Source organism: Chiloscyllium plagiosum, chromosome 3 (genome assembly GCF_004010195.1).
Source record: "Chiloscyllium plagiosum isolate BGI_BamShark_2017 chromosome 3, ASM401019v2, whole genome shotgun sequence".
NCBI classification, from domain to species: Eukaryota; Metazoa; Chordata; class Chondrichthyes; order Orectolobiformes; family Hemiscylliidae; genus Chiloscyllium; species Chiloscyllium plagiosum.
In genome coordinates, this window is record NC_057712.1 from 14,015,467 (window position 1) to 14,036,346 (window position 20,880).

The window sequence follows — 20,880 nt, forward strand, 5'->3', positions numbered from 1 at the left end:
TTTTTACTGACCTCACGCCCTCGTTGTGCCGTATTCACCGGCCTCACCCCCTTGTTTCACCGTATTCACCAGCCTCAACCCCTTGTACCGTGTTCACCAGCCTCAACCCCTTGTACCGTGTTCACCAGCCTCATCTCCTTGTTGTGCCATGTTCACCTGCCTCACCCCCTTGTTGTGCCGTATTCACCAGCCTCACCCCCTTGTGCCGTGTTCACCGGCCTCACCCCCTTGCTGTGCGGTGCTCGCCGGCCTCACTCTCTTGTTGTGCAGTGTTCGCCGGCCTCACCCCCTTGCTGTGCCGTGCTCACCCCCTTGCTGTGCCGTGCTCACCAGCCTCACCCCCTTGCTCTGCCGTGCTCACCGGCCTCACCCCCTTGCTCTGCCGTGCTCACCGGCCTCACCCCTGTGCCGTGAGTGTAGAAGTTATCTTTACTTGTGGTTTAACTTCAGAAAGTATTATTGCTGTCCTTACGAAACCAAAGCCCTCAAACAGAGAGTGTGGGGAAAATGCGTCACCACTATTTAAAAATGTGGAAGGGTTAAATCTCAATCTGGTTTCAGTCAGGTGGTGAGACCGAGAAGTGAAATTTGTTTTAAAACTTGTAATCTGTCTGTAACACCAACTATATAGAAAGTCGTTTTTTTTGACAAGTTTATGCATTTCCATAAGCCTGCAAAGGCTAGAAACATTCTGGAGGAAGTCCTAAAGAGTTGGGTTTCCAGCCTTTAATGGACTTTCCTTCTGGCCAGAGAAGATTTGGCCTTAGAAATAATCAATTCAGACAGGATGGGAGTGGGAATGTTGCTTCTATTTCAGAAGTTACTCGTTGGCCATGTATTTATAAGTTAACTAATTAAATTCAAGGCTGTAATATAATATAAATTACCTTGGTTTCAAATTTTACCCAATTATGCAGAGTGTCATACACCATGGACATAGGCCCTTCAGTCCTGCACTTCAATGCCAATTAAGTTTCTCAAACTAAACTAATCTCACTTGCCTGCATTTGGCCCATTTCCCTCTTAACCTTTCCTATTCATGTACTTGTCTAAATGTCTTTTAAGTGTTGTAACTGTACCTACACCTACAGTTTCCTCTGGCAGTTCATTCCACATAAGAACCACCCTTTGTGTGGGGGAAAAAAAGGCAATCTTTCAACTCTCACTTGAAAATTGTGTCCTCTAGGTTTGAACTGCCCTACCCTCGGGAAAAGACTTTTGCTACTCATGGTATCTATGCCCCTCTTGATTTTATAAACCTCTATAAGGTCACCTCTCAACCTCCTACACTTTAGTGAAAAAGGTCCCAGCTTATCCAGCCTCTCCTTATAACACAACCCGTGCATCCCAGTAACATTCTTGTAGATCTTTTCTGCACCGTTTAATAATATCATTCCTATAGCAGGATGACCAGTACTGTACACAGTGCACCAAAAATGGCCTCACCAACATCCAGTACAATCTCAACATGGCATCCCAACTCCTATACTCAATGGTCTGAACAATGGAGGCAAGCGTGAAAATGCAAAGGAAGACTACATTACGATATTTTCAGAATGAGTTGCTTTTAGTACTGACAACAACAGTGAAATGCTGCCATAAAAAATAGATGTGCTGGAGAAACTCAGCACGACTGGCAGCATTTGTGGAGAGAGAAAAAATAGTTAACATATCAAGTCCAGTATGACTCCTCTTCAGAACCCTTCCAATAAATGCTGCCAGACCTGTTGAGTTTATCGAACACTTATTCTTTTTAATTCAGATTTCCAGCGTCTGCAGTATTTTGCTTTTATTTCTGTGGACAGAGTCCAATGTTTATCAGGTACTTGGGTGATGATAGATAGATAGATATGAGAAATGTGAAGCTCAATCCCTGGAACTGTTTCATTCATAGATGATTTTGGTTTAAATTTCAGGCTGTCAACGTCAGAAATTGAAAATAGAGTCCGAAATCTTGATCTTTTCGATGTTCTGAAAACCAACCAAGAAGCTTTTCATGAGCACATGTCAAAATATGTTTATCCTGGCATTGATGGTGTGGACCATGTCCGATTACTTTATTATTTTACTCTGCTGGAAAACTGCGGCTGTGCTGAATTTGTGAAAAAACCCATCAAACCAGACACTAACATAAAGCTTCTAAAGAAGTTGAAGGTCGTTACGCCAGGTATGATGGTCAATAGTTTAAAGGCTAAGTTTTTATCTCTGACTTGTGCACTTCAACTGCATTAAAAATAATATAACTACAATTTCTTTTTGCCGGACTCTGAATGGTGCATTCCATCTCATTAGACAATGATTTGTGCCATGATGATTGAGTTTGTGTTGGCCATTGCCTCTTGTGGCTCCGGAGCCCTTCTCTTGTATGGTGCACTCTGCTACATTTGCTGCAGGTGAAGACTGTGGGACTGAGAGTACAAATCCCAAACCTTTTCTTTCTCTAAGTCCACTTCTCAGTCAGTTTGTGCTTCTTTTGTTTCTGCTCACCTCTTCCAAAGCCCTTTCAAACAGTTAACTTCCAGATCTTAAACCTTCAGTGACTATGTCCCAGATTTGGAGGTGCCAGTGTTGGACTGGGGTAGACAAAGTTAAAATCTAAACAACACCAGGATATAGTCCAACAGGTTCATTTGGAAGAATAAGCTTTCAAGGCGATGCCTCTTCGTCAGGTAGTTCAACAGACAACGAGGCAGCATCTCGAAAGCTAGTGCTTCCAAAAAATCTGTTGGACTATAACCTGGATGTTGTGATTTTTAACTTTACCTCCCACGTGTCAATGTCACTATCTGCTACCTTATTATCTCTCTTATGGATGTCCTTGTAGCAGACATGAAAACCCTAGCAATCTGTGCCCCAGTGGCCTATTTGCAACACAAGCTCTCTGGGTTTATGGAGACAATTTATCATGATGAACATGGACAAGTCAGTTGTTTTGTTTGCTTGCCTGGTGCAATGGATTCTATCCACTTCTTGAACAGAAACTGTGAACTTGAAACACTAATTGAAGCAAGTGGATTGTGGCTGGTCAGCTCTTCAGAATTCAGGGTATTCCAACTTGAGGTGAGGCAGTGGCTGAGCAATCAAACATGAGAGACTCATTAAAAGATGGACTGTCCTATCCAGGGCACAAACCTAGGCAAAATGTGTTGAGTGTTTGGACTGTCCATACATCAGAAACACACTCTCAACTCCCCCAGTTGAATCCGAAGCATTGCAGAGTATGATGTTGCATTGTTCGGTAGTAGGTGTCTCTGGAAAGATGAGTTATTCGGATATCAGTTTACCTTTGGACTGCACTCAAGATTTACTGATTTAACCTTCAGTTCTCCCAAGATATCTATTAGGAAGTGGAGCTATTCACCCATAGTTCAGAGTTAGTTTCATGAATGTCAGAATGCGTCACTTGTCAGTAGGCTTGCATGCTGCATGGAGTTCCTCTGAAGCCTTGGACTAAAGCTGCAAAGAATCCAGGTTCCATCTGTCACAAGAGAGATGCATAGCTGAATGAGATGGGGATAGGATTATTGAAAAATCATTATAGTGCCAAATTGTGATGACAATATAAATAAAACAAGTAAGCATAATTCATGACAGTGATGGTCTGGACATTCATTAAAACAAAAATAGATGTTTAATAAAGCATTACACAATAATGATCTTTGGCATTTAAATAATTATAGTGCATTGGAAAATGCAGACACCTTTAATTTACAGAATAGAAATAGTTACTGCACTGTACATTTTATATTAAACTCCATGAATTACATGGTGTCAGGTTGAGTTCATTGAACACTTGTGTTATTTATGAGTCATGTTAGGAGGGGATTGGGCTGTCTCTTAGTTAATTAGTTCTTTACCTCATTGGTAGAATGAGTTACATGTATCATGGAAGAAAAACCTAATAGAAAATTTCTCAATCTACTTGGAAATGTACAAAATAATTCTGGGCAATTTTATTTGATCAACGTATGGTGGAAACTTGGAGTCCAAAAGGATGTGGAACGTGGATTTTCAGAGTTATGTAAGTTGCTGGTAGTCGAGTTCTTTGTGCTTCTCAAATTCAGCAGTTGTTAATGGGGCAGTAAATGTATAATCTATTTTGCATTAAGTACATTCAGATATTATTTACATTCCATCTTTCTTTCTGCAGCATATTTCAGTCCACAGTTTGTTCTCCCCCACTAGATTTCCATTTTCCCTATCTCCATCTTGCCTTCCATCCCAACCCAGTCACACATTTAATGTTGTATTTGAAAAAAATAAATATTGCTCCAACTAGTTTCCTTTTAATATCTAAACAGTACTTTTAAACAGATTAAAGCTAACAAGATGAATCGTCACATTGCAAAATAATTGGTGGAATGAAGTTGGGTGTTAGAAGCTAGCCATGCAAAATGCCAATGAACTATTAGGCACATGTGATTACCTCACCATGTCGGTGAACTTTGAGAGGGGAACAAGCCATAGTAAACCATTGTAGTTACAGCCTGTGGGTTTTTCTTAAGAAATCCTGAAATGCTTCAGACAAGTCAGTCTTCAAAGAGAGCTACAGGAAAAGATAGAGGTGGCTAGTCCTCATTTTAACCACAGAAAATGCTGGACCTCTTAGTCACCACACAAAATGTGGACGGGAATGTGCATTCAAACTGAAGAGTTTGTGTTCATGAGGATTTAACCAAGACTGGAAGATTCAGCTAACTTTAGGTAGAAAGCGTGGGATCGCTAGAGTAACCCTCACTCAAGAATCAGTTTGGGAATTAGGTGTTACCAGCTGGGAAAGGACAAAAAGCCATTGGGAACTGAGAACAGCTTTGTACTAGTTTCTGGAGATTGAGATGTCTGCAGAAGAAGTGGAATACAACTGTGGACAGTGATTTTCTGTCAGTTAAAAGGTAAAAGGTGAATAGGAGATTTTTTTCTAGAATTTAGATTATAAGTTACCAACTGAGATTGAGAGTGTTATTTTTGGTTTGTTCATTACCGTAGAAACCTTTAAAAGTGAAATATTGTTATTTGATCTTCCTCGTCAACCAATGGGAATTGAAATATCCTTCTAAAAATTATTAGTCTCAATAATATCTCACATGAATTATATTTTGTTACTTTGGTCAATTAAAACAATCTCAATTCAAAGCTAAGTGTTGCAGATAATTAGTTTCTAATTGCTGTTCCATGTGTGCGCTGGCTTTATTTTCTTTCTTTTCTGTATCAGATCTTAATTACAAGAAGCTGATAGATGGAGACGCTGATCCTTTGGAATCTTTGGAGCCAGTTCTTAACAGCCATAATGTCTTATCAGTTTCTAAACTAGCACCCAAAATTCCTGGGAAAGGTGGCACAATGCTTTCAGCAAACCGCATCTATGCTACATGGCTTCGTAAACTTTTCTGGATTGGAGATATCCAGCTTATTAAAAAACCACCACAGGAAGAAGCTGAATGGTTGCATGCCTATGATACATGTGCAAAATATTTCGACAGGCTTCTCCCTGAAGATGTTATTGGACTAATAGATGACTTCACCTTTTCTGAAAATTCTGTGAACAAGGTAATGGAAGTTGTTTAATTTGATAGGCTGCATTCCGCATTCTATATGTTGACCCACAATCCCTCATGGAGGGAACTCCAAGATCTTGATCCAGCAAAAATGAAGGAACAGCGATACATTTCCAGGTCAGGATGGTGAGTGACTTGGAAGGGAACTTGCAGGTGGTGGTGTTCCAGGTATTTTTGCCCTTGTTAGAAGGGGGCAGGGTGTGGCTCATATATAGATTTCATTTTAGCTCTTACGAGAGTCTGAATTTTATGGAATATATATATATAAAGTCTTGATGTTTCTATAAGATCAGTCTAACTATCATGATGTAAAATTATTTAAATCGCCAGTCCTTTAAAATGAAAATGAAAGGCAACCAGTTTTGGTGACCGTTTAATCAAGGGAACTTAATTTTAGCAGATTTAGGCACTGTTTGGTGACATTTCCCTCGGGTCTCTTTGCAAATACATGAGCTGATTTTCAAAACATATTTATCTCAGCAAAGTGCTCTACGTTCACAATATATTTGACAGCTCAAAGAGGCTATTAACTGGTTTTCTGTCTTTGTGTGTTTATGAATAGAAGTTTGGTTTTGAAAGTGATGCACCATTTGAGTGTTAAAAGTTTTGAATGGTTTTCATGAATGAGAGTTTTTAAAAAATATAGTTGAAGTTGTATTAGACTTGATTTTATTTCATCTTAACGCGAGTCAGAGGTCTGCCCATGGACGATATTGACACGAAAGGCAAGGTTGTTTGATGCGTTGGTTTGGTATCAAGTCGTCCCCTGATACCTAAGAATTACACACAGGGCGTAGGATGGGGATGAAGGGTGATGGTGTGTGAGCATTGAAGTCGAGCGGGCTAAAAGATGTAACTGAACAGTTGGAACAAAGGCAATGGTAGACTTGTTAATTAACCTACCTCAGCACTTGGCCATCCCTTTAGCCACGGGGGGCTTTGAGGCTGGCAAGTCTGAATCATTCTCCAAGCACACACCCCTGGCTGCCCTACCCAAAAGCATCCAAGATTTACCACCCAGACATTTCGAACAAGACAGGTGTTGTGATGAAATTTCCCAATTCAAACCACCCATGTTAGTGGAGAAAATCCAGGGCTTAGGATCACTGAAAGGAACTGGGTTTTGTTGTCATTGCTGCTCCAGAATCCAGACCATTACTCCTTAGAACTGGTTGTGCTTAATAGACAAGATTACTCGGTGCATTTCTTTTGTGTAATGTTGCCTGTGATGTGTAGAAAACTATATTTGTGACTCATCCCTTTAAGGGCATTTTGAGTACTTAAATTTGTATCTCTAGTCAAACACTGAATAATTCCCAGTTGAAGCATTACAAGTATAGGGCTAGTCAACACTTGCAGTGTGATTTCAATGCATACAACTGCACTGATTCAGTGCCACGTTAGGATACTTTACTTACACCGCCTGGATTGTTAAAATAACAACATGCAAGATTCTGTTATATGTAAATACAAACGAAATACAAGAGGACATTAAAACTATTATAATTATTATGATGGTTAAAAGGATCATAATGTCAGTAGTTCCTAATAATTGCATAGGACTCGGATTTTGGAACAACACTGAATGTTATTGTGAGCCTTCAATGTGTGAAATTGTTTTTGATAAATACCACCACACAATTGTGTTACCACCACACAATTTTAACAGGCTCACAATCAAAATGAAGATTACACGACTGTCGGCCAAATCTGACAACAGTTGTAGAAACTGTAAGATTGCATGAAGTATTAAAATAATGCCTGCAGAGAGATCCTCTCCAAACCTACTGACCCAATTATTTATGGTGTGTTCATAGACTTGCACGACATAAACAGATTTTTTTTTGACGCAACAGACATTGCATGCAATCTGAAGCTATTACCATCCAATGACGTTCAACGTTACAACTAAAAGGCTATGCGCATCAATATCTTATTCATAAGGTGATCTGCAGACAATCATGAATTTAGGTGCTGCAGGTGTTCTCCATAACCAAATTTCATGCAATACTAACTCCTGATTTAAAAGTGTAAGGCAGTCCTTCAAAATTTCAATCATGCCATTAATGCAAGGGAGGCATTATTCTTATTTGTCTAAAGCCTGCCCAGAAATAATGCTGAACATTAACACATCATCAGTGCCCTTATGTGTACCAAATGTTTATTGTCAAAATACAGATGATTTTTAAAATCACGTTTAAACACAATACATTTAGAATAATTAATGTAATACTTATGTGAGTTGGAATCTTAAAATAACAATAGTTTAGTTAGGATGACTCGGTTCCACAAATATTGCCAGACTGCATTTTGTAAAATATTGTATTATTGGCTGAGCCTCTGTGATATTACAGTCAAAAATATTTTTAAACTTTCTCCTTTCACAGTGTCACTGTTCTCAGAATTGTATTGAAAAGTAAGTGGCAAAATTGACTTGAATTGAATGAAAATTATTGTGTGGTGTCAAATAGGCTGTTAATTCACTGTTAAAAATCACACAATACTAGGTTATAGTCCAATAGGTTTATTTGTAAGCACTAGCTTTCAGAGCACTGCTCCTTCATCAGGTGGTTGTGGAGCATAAGATCATAAAACACGGAATTTATTGCAGAAGATTGCAGTGTCATGTAACTGAAATGATATATTGAACAAACCTAGATTGCTGTTAAATCTTTTAGAATGGATTGCAGGTTTCGGTTCATTAATATGTAAATCCCAGAACTTCTCTTAAGTCACCTTCTCAAGATAACTTGGGGTTTTATAACAAAAGGTTACATCCCAGCTCAGACAACGCATTAAAGGTGTGAGGTTAGAGTCTGTCAGTATCCCAGCATTGAGTCAGACTGCTTCTATTTCTGACGTGGTATTTACAGAATATTAAATGGATTGAATGTCAGCATTGACTGCCTGCAGATTGTGCACTTTTTGAGCAAAATAGAATGTATCTGCAAATATTCTGCAAATACAAATGAAACCAAAAAAAATTGTGTGTGTGTGTGTGTGTGTGTGTGTACACACGTGGGAGTTTGTGTTTGCGTGTGTGAAAGCTTGGTAAAGTATTTGCGTGGGTGTGATGGAGTATCAGCTTGTGAGGGGTTGTGTGCATGGGTGTGAGCGTGGAGGATGTATGTGTGTGTATGAGCGAGAGTGTGTGTGTGTGTGAGAGAAAGAGAGAGAATAGTGTAGTGCAGTCCCCTATAGTCAGAACCCAAGTCCCAGTTGAGGCCATCCTCATGGGTACCGAAATTGGCTATCAGCCTCTGCTTGGCCACACTGCATTGTTGCCTATTCCGAAGTCCACCTTGGAAAATGGTCACCCAAAGATAAGAGGCCAAATGTCCCTGACTGCTGAAGTGTACCCCAACTGGGAGGGAACACCTCTGTCTGGTGACTGTTGCATGGCGTCCATTCATATGTTGTCGTAGTGTCGTGTGTGCCATGCCTTGGGGCGTCCTTGCCTGCAGCATATGAGAAAGACAATGTTGGTCAGGTCATATGAGTACCTGCCATATGGTCAGTAGTGTCCTCACGGGTAATAAGACCATAAGACATTGGAGTGGAAGTAAGGCCATTCGGCCAATTGAGTCCACTCTGCCATTCAATCATGGCCGATGGGCATTCCAACTCCACTTACCTGCGTTCTCCCCGTAGCCCTTAATTCCTTGTGACATCAAGAATTTATCAATGTCTGCCTTGAAGACATTTAGCGTCCCTGCCTCCACTGCACTCTGTGGGAATGGTGGTATCCATGTCGTCACTCTGACATGTCTTGCAGTGGTTAGCATGAGAAGGTTGTACAGTGTTGTGGTCGATGCTGTCCTGAAAGCTGGGAAGTTTGCTGCAAGCAATCATCTGTTTAAGGTTTGACAGTTGTTTAAAGGCAAGAAGTGGCGCTGTCGGGAAGGTCTTGGCGAGATGCTCATCCTCATTGATAATGTGTTGCAGGCTGTGGAAGACATGGTGTAGTTTTTTGGCTCCCAGAAAGCACTGGACAATGAAGGGTACCCTATTGGTTGCAACCTGTGACAGAGACATCAAATCACTGTTACCCTGTTCCGCTCTACTGCTGTTCACCAACTTTATCTACATAATATTTGAGATGTGTGGACTTTTTTAAAAATTACTTCTTCCACATGTGTACTCTCACACAAAAGCATATACATATCTCACTACCAACCAAATAATCAATTCAATAGCCATTCTGTGAATGCAGCAAATTTCCTCAGTTAGAAATTGGCTCAGGTTGTTTGTAAAGTGATAGCAACAGTTGATTGTTTTCATTCCTGTTATTGAGGTCATGTCTGCCATCTTGGATTTGTCTAAAGGAGGATTGACCTTTCAACCATTGTCGTGGCCTAAAGTATAGATTTATGATTGTTGGGCTGAACATGGATGCCGCTGTACATAAATCATAAAAGTTACAACTGTGCATTACGAGCTATCATTAGTAAATATGTGCCTCATCTTTATACAGAGCAGATTCATAGCAAGGTTATTTCCATTCTTGTCTGTAACAAGAATGAGATTTTTGCCTCAACAGCAAAGCCTGTCAAACTTTTGACACAGGAACCCCTCTAGTCAGTTTCTTAGCATTGGTCAACTTGACAATTGCACTGAAAAGGAGTGAGCTATTGACACTTACATGAAGTATATAATTTAGAAAACGTTTTGATTTTTACAGTTCGAGTCATAGTCATAGAGATGTACAGCATGAAAAAAGACCCTTCGGTCCAACCTGTCCATGCCGATCAGATATCCCAACCCAATCTAGTCCCACCTGCCAGCACCCGGCCTATATCCCTCCAAACCCTTCCTATTCATATACCCATCCAAATGCCTCTTAAATGTTGCAACCTATGCCCTCTAGTTCTGGACTCCCCGACCCCAGGGAAAAGACTTTGCCTATTTATCCTATCCATGCCCCTCATAAATTTTGTAAACCTCTATAAGGCCACCCCTTAGCCTCTAACGTTCCAGGGAAAACAGCCCCAGCCTGTTTAGCCTCTCCCTGTAGCTCAGATCCTCCAACCCTGGCAACATCTTGTAAATCTTTTCTGAACCCTTTCAAGTTTCACAACATCCTTCCGATAGGAAGGTGACCAGAATTGCACGCAATATTCCAACAGTGGCCTAATCAATGTCCTGTACAGCCGCAACATGACCTCCCAAAGGCTAGATTATTAATTATTCAAGTATTTTAATATTGCAACAGATGTATAGAAACATCTAGAACTAGAGTGTATATTAGGGCCAGACCGTTCAGGAGAGATTTTAGAAAGTACTCCTACATACAGAGGATGGTAGTGGTTCGAGACTCTCTCCCACAAGTACAGTTAATGCTAGATTAGTTGTTAATTTTAAGGCTGTGATTGATAAATTTTTGATAAGCAAAGCTATTAAGGGATAGAGGCCTAAGGCAAGTGTATGGAGTTAGCCTGTGGATTGGCCATGATCTAATTGGCAGAACAGGCTCAAGGGGCAGAATGTGTGCCTATATTCCTAAATGAAAACTTAATAGACCAAGCTAATTAAAAATATTATTGTGACTTGTTTACAGAAAAAGATTTCTTATGGTTTATGAATATCTTAATATCCAGTTTCTTACTGCACATATTGAGATTGCCTGCTTCTTTCCTCCAAGTACAGTCATAAAGATAATGCAGTATATATTCTGGCTACAGCATTAGCTGTAAGGTGAGACTAATTTTGCATTGGCCTATACCATTCCTTTTAAAACTTTCTCCAAAAGGATAATAGCTGAAAACTGATAGTTATACTTAAGGAACATTATTGCTGAGGTTCTTGCTTTTATCTGGATAGTATTCTTTTAAGCATTTTTTAAAAAACACAGTTAAGCCTCTTATGATTGGGAGAGAAGTACAAGAGTTCATACCACAAAACCTAGAAACCTGACCACCTGCAGCATGTGATGATGCTGCTACTTCAACAAGGTTGTGTTGTCCTTGGTTTTTTTTTCAAAAGTGTTATACAGGACAGAGTTGCTGAGATGTCTGGGTTATTTTCTTGAATAAGTTTTTAAGTATTAGAAAAAACACTTGTACAATGAAAGGGGAGTGGCCAGTTCTACCAGCTCAGCTCGGCTTTTCTGTGGGTTTTTTTGTGTTTTGGTTTTAGCAGTCTGGCTGCTCAGACCTGCTGATCAGTTATTAGCTGGGAATCCAAAACAAACCGCTCCATGGAAGAAGGTGTTCGATGCTGAATCTCTCTGCCATCTCTCTCTCTCTCTCTCTCTCCTGTAAGACCCTGTGTTTGAATTTACCTTTTTTTTTATCAAGGATTGTTTATAGTGATTGTTGCAGGTATTTGGAACAGCATCATTGAGTTGGAATAGTCTGGGTTTTTGGATAGGTTAAGTTATTCTGTATCCTGTTCTATTTTATTTGTGTTTCTTTCAGCATTCTGTAAATAAATTCTGTTTTGTTTAAAACCGGGGGGTTTTGACCAGCTGTGTCAGTCCTAGAATATCTAAATTACACCTGCTTAAAGAAACTAGAAAAATTAGGGTCCAGGCTGAAATGTTTTGAGGGGGTCTGGCCTGGTCCGTAACACTCCCCTCAGTTGCAAGGTGATGCATTTTTGGATGGACAAATTCAGAGGTGATTTATACAATAAATAGCAGAACCCTTAACATTTAGAGGTATCTGGATGTACAGGTCCACAGAGACTTGAAAGTGGCAACACAAGTGGACAAGACATTCAAGAAGGCATACTCAGAAATCTCACAATACCAGGTTATTGTCCAATAGGTTTATTTAAAATCACAAGCTTTCAGAGCAGTGCTCCTTCATCAGATGACTTCACCTGAAAAAGGAGCAGAGCTCCGAAAGCTTGTGCTTTAAAATAAACCTGTTGGACTATAACCTGGTGCCTTAAAACTTATGACCTTATCCACCCCAGTCCAACACCGGCATCTCCACATGAAGAAAGCATATAGCATACTTTCCTTCATCAGTTGGGGCATCAAATATAAAAATAGACAAGTTATGATACAGCTGTAAAAAACTTTAGTTAGGCCGTATTTGGAATATTGCATGCAATTCTAGTCACCACACTACCAGCAGGGCATGGATGTTTTGGAGAGGGTGGAGAAAATATTTACCAGAATGTTGCCTGGCTGAAGAGTCTTAGTTATGAGGAAAGTTGGATAAACTTGGATTGTTTTCACTGGAAAGATGGAGGCTGAGGGTCAACCTGATAGAGGTCTACAAAATTATGTGAGGGTTACATAGGGTGGATACTAAGAGCCTTTTTCCCAGGTTGGAAAGGTCAACTACAAGAGGGCTCGGGGTCAGAGGGGGAAATTTTAGGGGAGAATTGCAGGGAAAATATTTCACACGGAGGTTGGTGGGTATCTGCAATGCACTGCCACTGAAGGTGGTGGAAGCAGGCATGTTAGCAACATTGAAAATGTTATCTTGATAGACCTGAATGGGAGGTGAACAGATGGAAAATGTGCATTAAGTAGCAGATCTAAATAAGAACTCTGGATCAGCGCAGCCTTAGTGGACAGAAGGGCCTGTTCCTCTGCTGTATTGTATTGTGTTCATAGTCACTCTGTATGTGTATGATCATGCTTAACTATTCATTCACAATAGTTTTCAGAGTAAAGCTACATATTCAGTCTGTGTAGCTGCTTTATTCCTCAATCTATAACTTTCTTACTAATGTGAGAATATCCACCTGAGAAGATTAAGTAACTAAGTTGGCTATCCAAGATCAGCTCAGTTGTCACCTAAAAGTAGGTGCAATGCAGAATTAGGATCTCAGTTTCTGAGAGCCATGAGGCAGTGAGTTGGTGATCTCATATGATTTTGTGGTATTGATACCTATTCACTAGCGAATTGTAATCAATTTGCTGATATGGCAGAGACATGTCAAACAACTTCAATATTGGATACACATCAATAGAAACTTTACACTAAATTTCTAGTTTATTGCTAATAAACAAGTGCAGTTAAGTTGCATAATGTGATCTGCAGCAATCTACTAAAGCATGAAAATTAACTTGCATAGTGTTTTGTGCTTCAAATGAAAAACCTGTTTCATCTCCCCCACCCCCACCTCTCCACTGCCCTTATTGCGCATTCTAAAAGGGAAAGTGGAACACGAGGAAGTTAGGCACTAACTTTGAATATATAGTTTGAACTTCATTTTCTTTCCTTCTTGATTCATGCACCCCTTTTTTCATACTTCTGTGCACAACTCATTTATGTCAGAAACATATTTTCTTGTATGTGCTCACTTCCTTTCTATTGTTTTGTCTTTGCTTTGCAGCTGCATGTTCAAGCTAGGTTGGAGATTACTAAAAGAGCAATGAAAGCAATCAAACAGGCCAGTGAGAAGCAGCAGAAGAAGGCTTTCGAAGGCAACATCCCACCTGCTTCAAATTCCCAAGTCAGCTATGAAGAGGCTTTGACTCATCTACAGCAATCATTTGCTCATCTAGAAACACTCAACCACAGCTTTGTGCACTCCCTAAAGGCTAACAAACAGGTAAAGCTAATCCTGTCCTTCACAACCAACTGCACAATGTTCATCTTCCATAAAAGGTGATTATATGACATGCACAAGGCAAACCCTTTAATCATAGCTTTGTGTATATAAAATGAAGGCTAGTTGTGCTTGGCAATCATATGTTGTTCATGTTTGTTAACACCATGATTGCTGTTGTGTTAAGTACAATAAAGGTCAATCACATTACTGACAATATAACTCTAACCTGAGGAATGTAAAAGCAAAGTCCCAACTAGAATTTTCCTCAATTCCACAAAAAAAAACAGCTCCATCATCAAGCTAGTTTAAAGCCCTGTATTCCTAGGTCTCCTTGGTGTCTTACTTTGTTGCAGTTTATGGAAGTTTGTACTGTAAATGTTTGTTGCTAAAATTCCCAACACTTTAGCAAGTGAATACATTTCAAAGGTGCTTGGCTCTAAAGCATCTGGTGACACAATGGAGTCACATACAGCACTATATAAATGTAAGTTTGTTCTTTAATTAAAAATCTGCAATTTAACAGCACTTTAAATATTAAAAAAAACCTTCTGCCTTTTATAATGGTATAACAGAAAAAACATTTGGAAATTGAACAACTAAAAAGACAATGCCAGAAATACTCAATCTAATAAACACCATCCCAATTGAACCCAAAATCCCCTTTCCTCTAGGACCCAACACCACCTTTTGCCTGTCCTCGGATGCTGCCTGAATTGCTGTGCTCTTCCAGCACCACTAATCCAGAATCCCTATCTAGCACTTGACCTGCCATACACTTTTACTATCTTTTTTCAGGAGCTGACAAAGTGGTGGATTGTGATGTTGGATCTTTAAGGCACAGGGTTACAGCAGCTGATTGATGTAAATCCTGCACTATGAGAGACTTGTCAAATTTAATACAGAATTGACTGAGAGTCAGAAAATCTGTCCCGAGCTTGTTTTCAGACCCTAGTTCAAGAAACAAATCTGAAAAATATTATTTTCTGCTGTGGTTCTGTTCGCCAAGCTGGAAGTTTTTGTTGCAAACGTTTCGTCCCCTGTCTAGGTGACATCCTCAGTGCTTGGGAGCCTCCTGTGAAGCGCTTCTGTGGTGTTTCCTCCGGCATTTATAGTGGCCTGTCTCTGCCGCTTCCGGTTGTCAGTTTCAGCTGTCCGCTGTAGTGGCCGGTATATTGGGTCCAGGTCTGTGTGTTTGTTGATGGAGTTTGTGGATGAGTGCCATGCTTCTAGGAATTCCCTGGCTGTTCTTTGTTGGCTTGCCCTATAATGGTAGTGTTGTCCCAGTCAAATCCATGTTGCTTGTCGTCTGCGTGTGTGGCTACTAAGGATACCTGGTCGTGTCGTTTCGTGGCTAGTTGATGTTCGTGGATGCAGATCGTTAGCTGTCTTCCTGTTTGTCCTATATAGTGTTTTGTGCAGTCCTTGCATGGGATTTTATACACTACATTAGTNNNNTTGCCTCCCAGGTGCACAGGTCAGGGATGTCACCGATCGGCTGCAGAGCATTCTAAAAGGGGAGGGTGAACAGCCATTCGTCTTGGTGCATATAGGCACCAACGATATAAGTAGAAAGCGAGATGACAGGGAATTCCTAGAAGCATGGCACTCATCCACAAACTCCATCAACAAACACATAGACCTGGACCCAATATACCGGCCACTACAGCAGACAGCTGAAACTGACAACCGGAAGCGGCAGGGACAGGCCACTATAAATGCCGGAGGAAACACCACAGAAGCGCTTCACAGGAGGCTCCCAAGCACTGAGGATGTCACCTAGACAGGGGACGAAACGTTTGCAACAAAAACTTCCAGCTCGGCGAACAGAACCACAGCAACGAACATCCGAGCTACAAATCTTCTCACAAACTTTGAATATTATTTTCTTTCCAGGTCCTGTTCCAAAAATACTATCGGCTCTATGACCTTTCGAGATCTGAGAGTAGTAAACTGCACAACCTGGTGGTTACTATGGTTCTAGATGGGCAACCTCTTGATATAATGCAGCAGATGCTTCTAGTTGCTGTGGAATCTCAAGACATATCCCCTAAAGCTGTCGTGCAAGATGCTATACAGAGAGTTATAAATGTGCTAAGGTAGGCTTCCAAGCAGGTACATTTTGGTGTTCTGAATTAATTAGCTCAAGTTACCGAATATTTCTATACATGGGCTATTTAGCTATCTTTGCATACCAGCCCACTACATCTAGATTATGTTTAGTCAGAACCAGTGACATGGTGGTTATATCACTGGACTGGTAACCTATTGTCCTGGACTAAAACTCTGGATTAAAATGCCACAATGACAGCTGGTATTTAAATTCTATGAATAAAATCTGAAATATAAAACTAGTCTTGGTGATGATGACCATGATAGCTAATATTGATGTTGTGGTGTTCATCAAGGAGGAAGATCTGCCAACCTTATCCTGTCTGACCTACATATGATTCCAAACTAGACAAAACGGTTGACCCTTAATTGCCCTCTATGATGGCCTAGCAAGCCTTATGATATTTATGAGAATAGATTATTTGTATTTGAATAAGGTGGGATAACAGGAATCATATGCTTATTTTTTAAATCATGATTTTGTATTGCTTTTCTGTAGTCTGCATTGTGCATTTAACATCGTTGATCATTCTCTCTCATATAAAATTCTCCTGGGTATTTTCATTTTTTCCCCTTTGTGTTACTGCAGGCAGTGCGAAGTTTATACCAGGACAATGTTTGATAATCGTTACTGTCAGAATATGCTGTTGCTTTAATCTATTTGCATTTTAACTAACACAAAAGGCTTTAAGCGATGAATGACTTAGGTATTCAGAGATCTTGATCACTACCTCTGATTGTTTGCCTATTGTTTTTTTAATTATTGCGACACAAACTTAATTTTAATTGTGCTGAGTTTGCAGCAATCATTATACAGACTGAAATAAATATGCAACAGAGAAACTGGCTATTTGATCCAATAATGCTCTGTGCAAATCCCTTCCCATTCTTCTTCTTTTGAACTCTACTTGCGCAACTCCCACGCTCTCATATGATTACCTGACTTCATTTTAAATACATTCTCAAAATATCTTCAAAGCACCTTACAAACCTGTATCATCTAGATGGCCAAGGGCAGCAGGTGCCTGGGAGCATCACCATATGCAGGCTTCCCCTCAAATTGCACACCATCCTGACTTGGACCTCTATTGCCATTCATTCAAAGTAGCTGGGTCAAAATCCTAAAGCACCCTCCCTGACAGCGCTGTGGGTGTCCGTACCAAACCCCCAGACTGCAGTGGTTCAAAAGAGCAACACACCGCAAACATCTTTAAGATCATTAGAGTTAGGCAATAAATGCAGATTCAGCTAGCCATCCCATGAACAAATTAAACAAACGCCCTTACTTATTCATCTAAACTAGTTTCTGTTTATGGAGTTCAAAATTCTCACTTACTTTTACCTCTACTGATCAGGAAGTTTCCCATGCTTTCTCTATTTAACTATCTTTGTTCTAATGGCCTCTATTTTTACTTTTCCTGCTGTGAGAGAGGGTGGAAATACTTGTCTGTCAACTCTGTCAATATTTTTCAAAATTAGGTTATGTTCACCGTCAAAAAAGAAAGGAAATCCAGCCTGTTCATCGTTCCCTGATTAATATAGTCCTGTATTCCAGGTATCACCTTTAATGAATCTTTTTTCCATCTTTTGACCCAGGATCTACATAGTGCTCCTTGGGTTGGATTTGCAACTCACCCCCCCCCCCCCCCCCCTCACAATCTGCCAGCTGGTTTGAAGGTTGGCAGGACATTTAAACGTCCAGGCAGTGTATAATGTGTAGGTTAGGTGGATTGGCTGTGTTAAACTTCCCACAGGGTCTGAAGGTATGCATACTAGGTGGCTGTGTCATGGGAAATATGGAGTTACAGGAAAAGGGTGGGTGGGGTGTGGGTTTGGGTGGGATGGAAGGTTGGTGTGGACTCATACTGTCGGGTTTCTGTGAATTGCTCCTTCCTTTCTAAAGTTTTATGTTTGAGTGGTTCAGTCCTAATGAGTCCAGAATGAAAAGCTTCAACTTCATGTCTCTTTCTAGCAACATTTAAGTTACTGCCATGTAATTGTTTATATATTTAATAATGGATTTTTATTCTAAATTTAATTGAGTGACTAATTTAAAATCCCCAACAAATTTGGTGGGACTTGACTGCTCTGATGGGCATGGAGACATGGCTGCAGAAAAATCACAACTGGGAATTAAACACTGAAGTGTATAATCTGTGTGGAAACATTAGAGAGAAGAAATGGGTGCCAGAGTCACTGTTCTTACTGGAGATAACATAATAGCATTAGAACAAAGAGTAACTGCCTCTGAAAAAAGCATATAGAATTGCTTAGTGTTACATAACTTAAATATTGCAAAAACAGATTGAAGTGGAAGCTTTTTTGCACATATCGGGATTGAAATGTAAGAATAGAAATACAAATCTGCCTAACAATGTGGTTGATGTTCCTTTGTTGTCCCTTTGTCTCAAATATTAAAAAAAAACAACGTAAGTGTATGTTCCCTTGCTCTGTATTCCTGTACGCTCTCTGGATCGATCATACTAATTAACTATACCATGTCAGTGGCTTACACATGGTCTATATGTAAACGTGTGGGGTTGGAGCTCTTTCAAGTGAGAGACTTGGGAGATAAAATTGAAAGTAACCTAAAGTAAAAGGTTGAATAAGATCCAAAATGGTCAAAGGAACTATGTACTATCAATTTCCTTCACCATGTTTAGAGTTTTATTATTAGCAGAAATGGCAATTCTATCTAGTTATGCTGAAAGAGTGTCAAAGAGTTCAAGAATTTGGCTTTAGATTTTGAACTACATTCTTTATAACGCAGCTGAGAGATTAGCATACATGTGATTCTAGACCACGTTACAGAGCATTAATATTAAGCACGTCAATAATTTAAATTTTTATTTGAACTAAGATTAAAATAAGACGAGTCATGTCACAGTGAGGAAATTAGAAGGGGTATGGCCTTGGTTAGTGAAGAAGGAAAAACAATGGAAAATTACTTCTGTTACTTGAATTGTTAAATAAAAACCGTGCTAATTAAAGTTCAAATATTAATCTCATGACAGACCTTTGCTTTTAAACAAAAATTTTTGCCTACCAAAATAAATTTAATTTACCAACACAACCAAAAGTTACACTGTAATTTTCACTCCTCTGAGGTTTCATATGCTTTGAGAAAGGCAGACATTTTATGAGGCAATGTAAATCCTGAATTGTCATTGCATGGAAAGAACATTTGTGACTGCAGTTCAGTGGTGCATGTCATGCAAAAGTGAACTCTACATGCACAGATTTTCGATCAGCTCTTTTCACGATCAGTTGATTTTAATCCAGTTGTAACTGGCATGATATTGAGCAAGCTCATTTATTTGGGACCTTCCAGAGAATTTGATCAGTTAGTTCAGGTTTAAATCCTGAAATGATCAGTGTTCGTTGCATACATTTAGTCAAATAGGCCTGGCAGCATTCAAGAAAATCATACTTGCCCAGAATGTTTTCGTGGATGTCCGGTTTGAATTGACAAATATTTTTGGAGAAGTTTTGAATATGGAGAGGTGAAAGATCTAATCATGAATTTGGGAAAATGATTGTTGCATATCTTGTAAGGACAGGGTGAACATGAGAACTGCAGATGCTGGAGATCAGATTCAAGAGTCTGAAAAAGCATAGAAGATCAGGCAGCATCCGACGAGCAGGAAAATCGAAGTTTCGGGCAAAAGCCCTTCATCCGGAATCTTGATGTTGCCTGACCTGCTATATTGTAAGGACAGTCATTCCAAGCTCTTCATCAGAAAGTGGCCCTGACTTAGGTAGATCATAGAACAATACAGCACAGAACAGGCCCTTCGGCCCACGATGTAGTGCCGAACATTTGTCCTAGCTTAAGCACATATCCATGTACCTATCCAATTGCCGCTTAAAAGCCATCAATGATTCTGACTCTGCCACTCCCACAGGCAGCGCATTCCATGCCCCCACCACTCTCTAGGTAAAGAACCTACCCCTGACATCCCTCCCTATACCTTAAATTTATGTCCCCTTGTAACACTGTTGTACCTGAGGAAAAAGTCTCTGTCTACTCTATCTATTCCCCTGATCATCTTATAAACCTCTATCAAGTCACCCCTCATCCTTCGCCGTTCCAATGAGAAAAGGTCTAGCACTCTCAACCTATCATCGTACGACCTATTCTCCATTCCAGGCCTGATTCGGAGATGCCGGTGTTGGACTGGGGTGTACAAAGTTAAAAATCACACAACACCAGGTTATAGTTCAACAGGTTTAATTGGAAGCACACTAGCTTTTGGAGCGACGCTCCTTCATAAGGTGATGAAGGAGCGTCGCTCCGAAAGCTAGTGTGCTTCCAATTAAACCTGTTGGACTATAACCTGGTGTTGTGATTTTTAACTCCATTCCAGGCAACATCCTGGTAAATCTCCTCTGCACCCTCTCCAAAGCTTCCACATCTCTCCTAAAATGAGGCGACCAGAACTGCAGACAGTACTCCAAATGTGGCCTTACCAAGGTCCTATACAGCTGCGACATCACCTTACGACTCTTGAATTCAATCCCTCTGCTAATGAACGCTAATACACCAGAGGCCTTCTTACAAGCTCTATCCACCTGAGTGGCAACTTTCAAAGAGCTATGAACATAGACCCCAAGATCCCTCTGCTCCTCCACCTTACTAAGAACCCTACCATTAACCCTGTATTCCGCATTCTTATTTGTCCTTCCAAAATGGACAACCTCA

The 20,880-nt window shown here is 40.1% G+C and overlaps 1 protein-coding gene across 2 annotated transcripts in view; it reads left to right on the top strand.

The window, feature by feature from the left end:
* The window catches only part of nbas (NBAS subunit of NRZ tethering complex), a 261,417-nt gene that overhangs the window by 195,880 nt on the left and 44,657 nt on the right, over positions 1–20,880 (top strand). For both annotated transcript variants that reach the window (XM_043677491.1, XM_043677501.1), the window contains exons 43-46: positions 1,917–2,167; positions 5,213–5,547; positions 13,851–14,069; positions 15,963–16,165. In XM_043677491.1, coding sequence (XP_043533426.1) covers positions 1,917–2,167; positions 5,213–5,547; positions 13,851–14,069; positions 15,963–16,165 — 1,008 coding nt within the window. The remainder of the gene's footprint in view (positions 1–1,916; positions 2,168–5,212; positions 5,548–13,850; positions 14,070–15,962; positions 16,166–20,880) is intronic.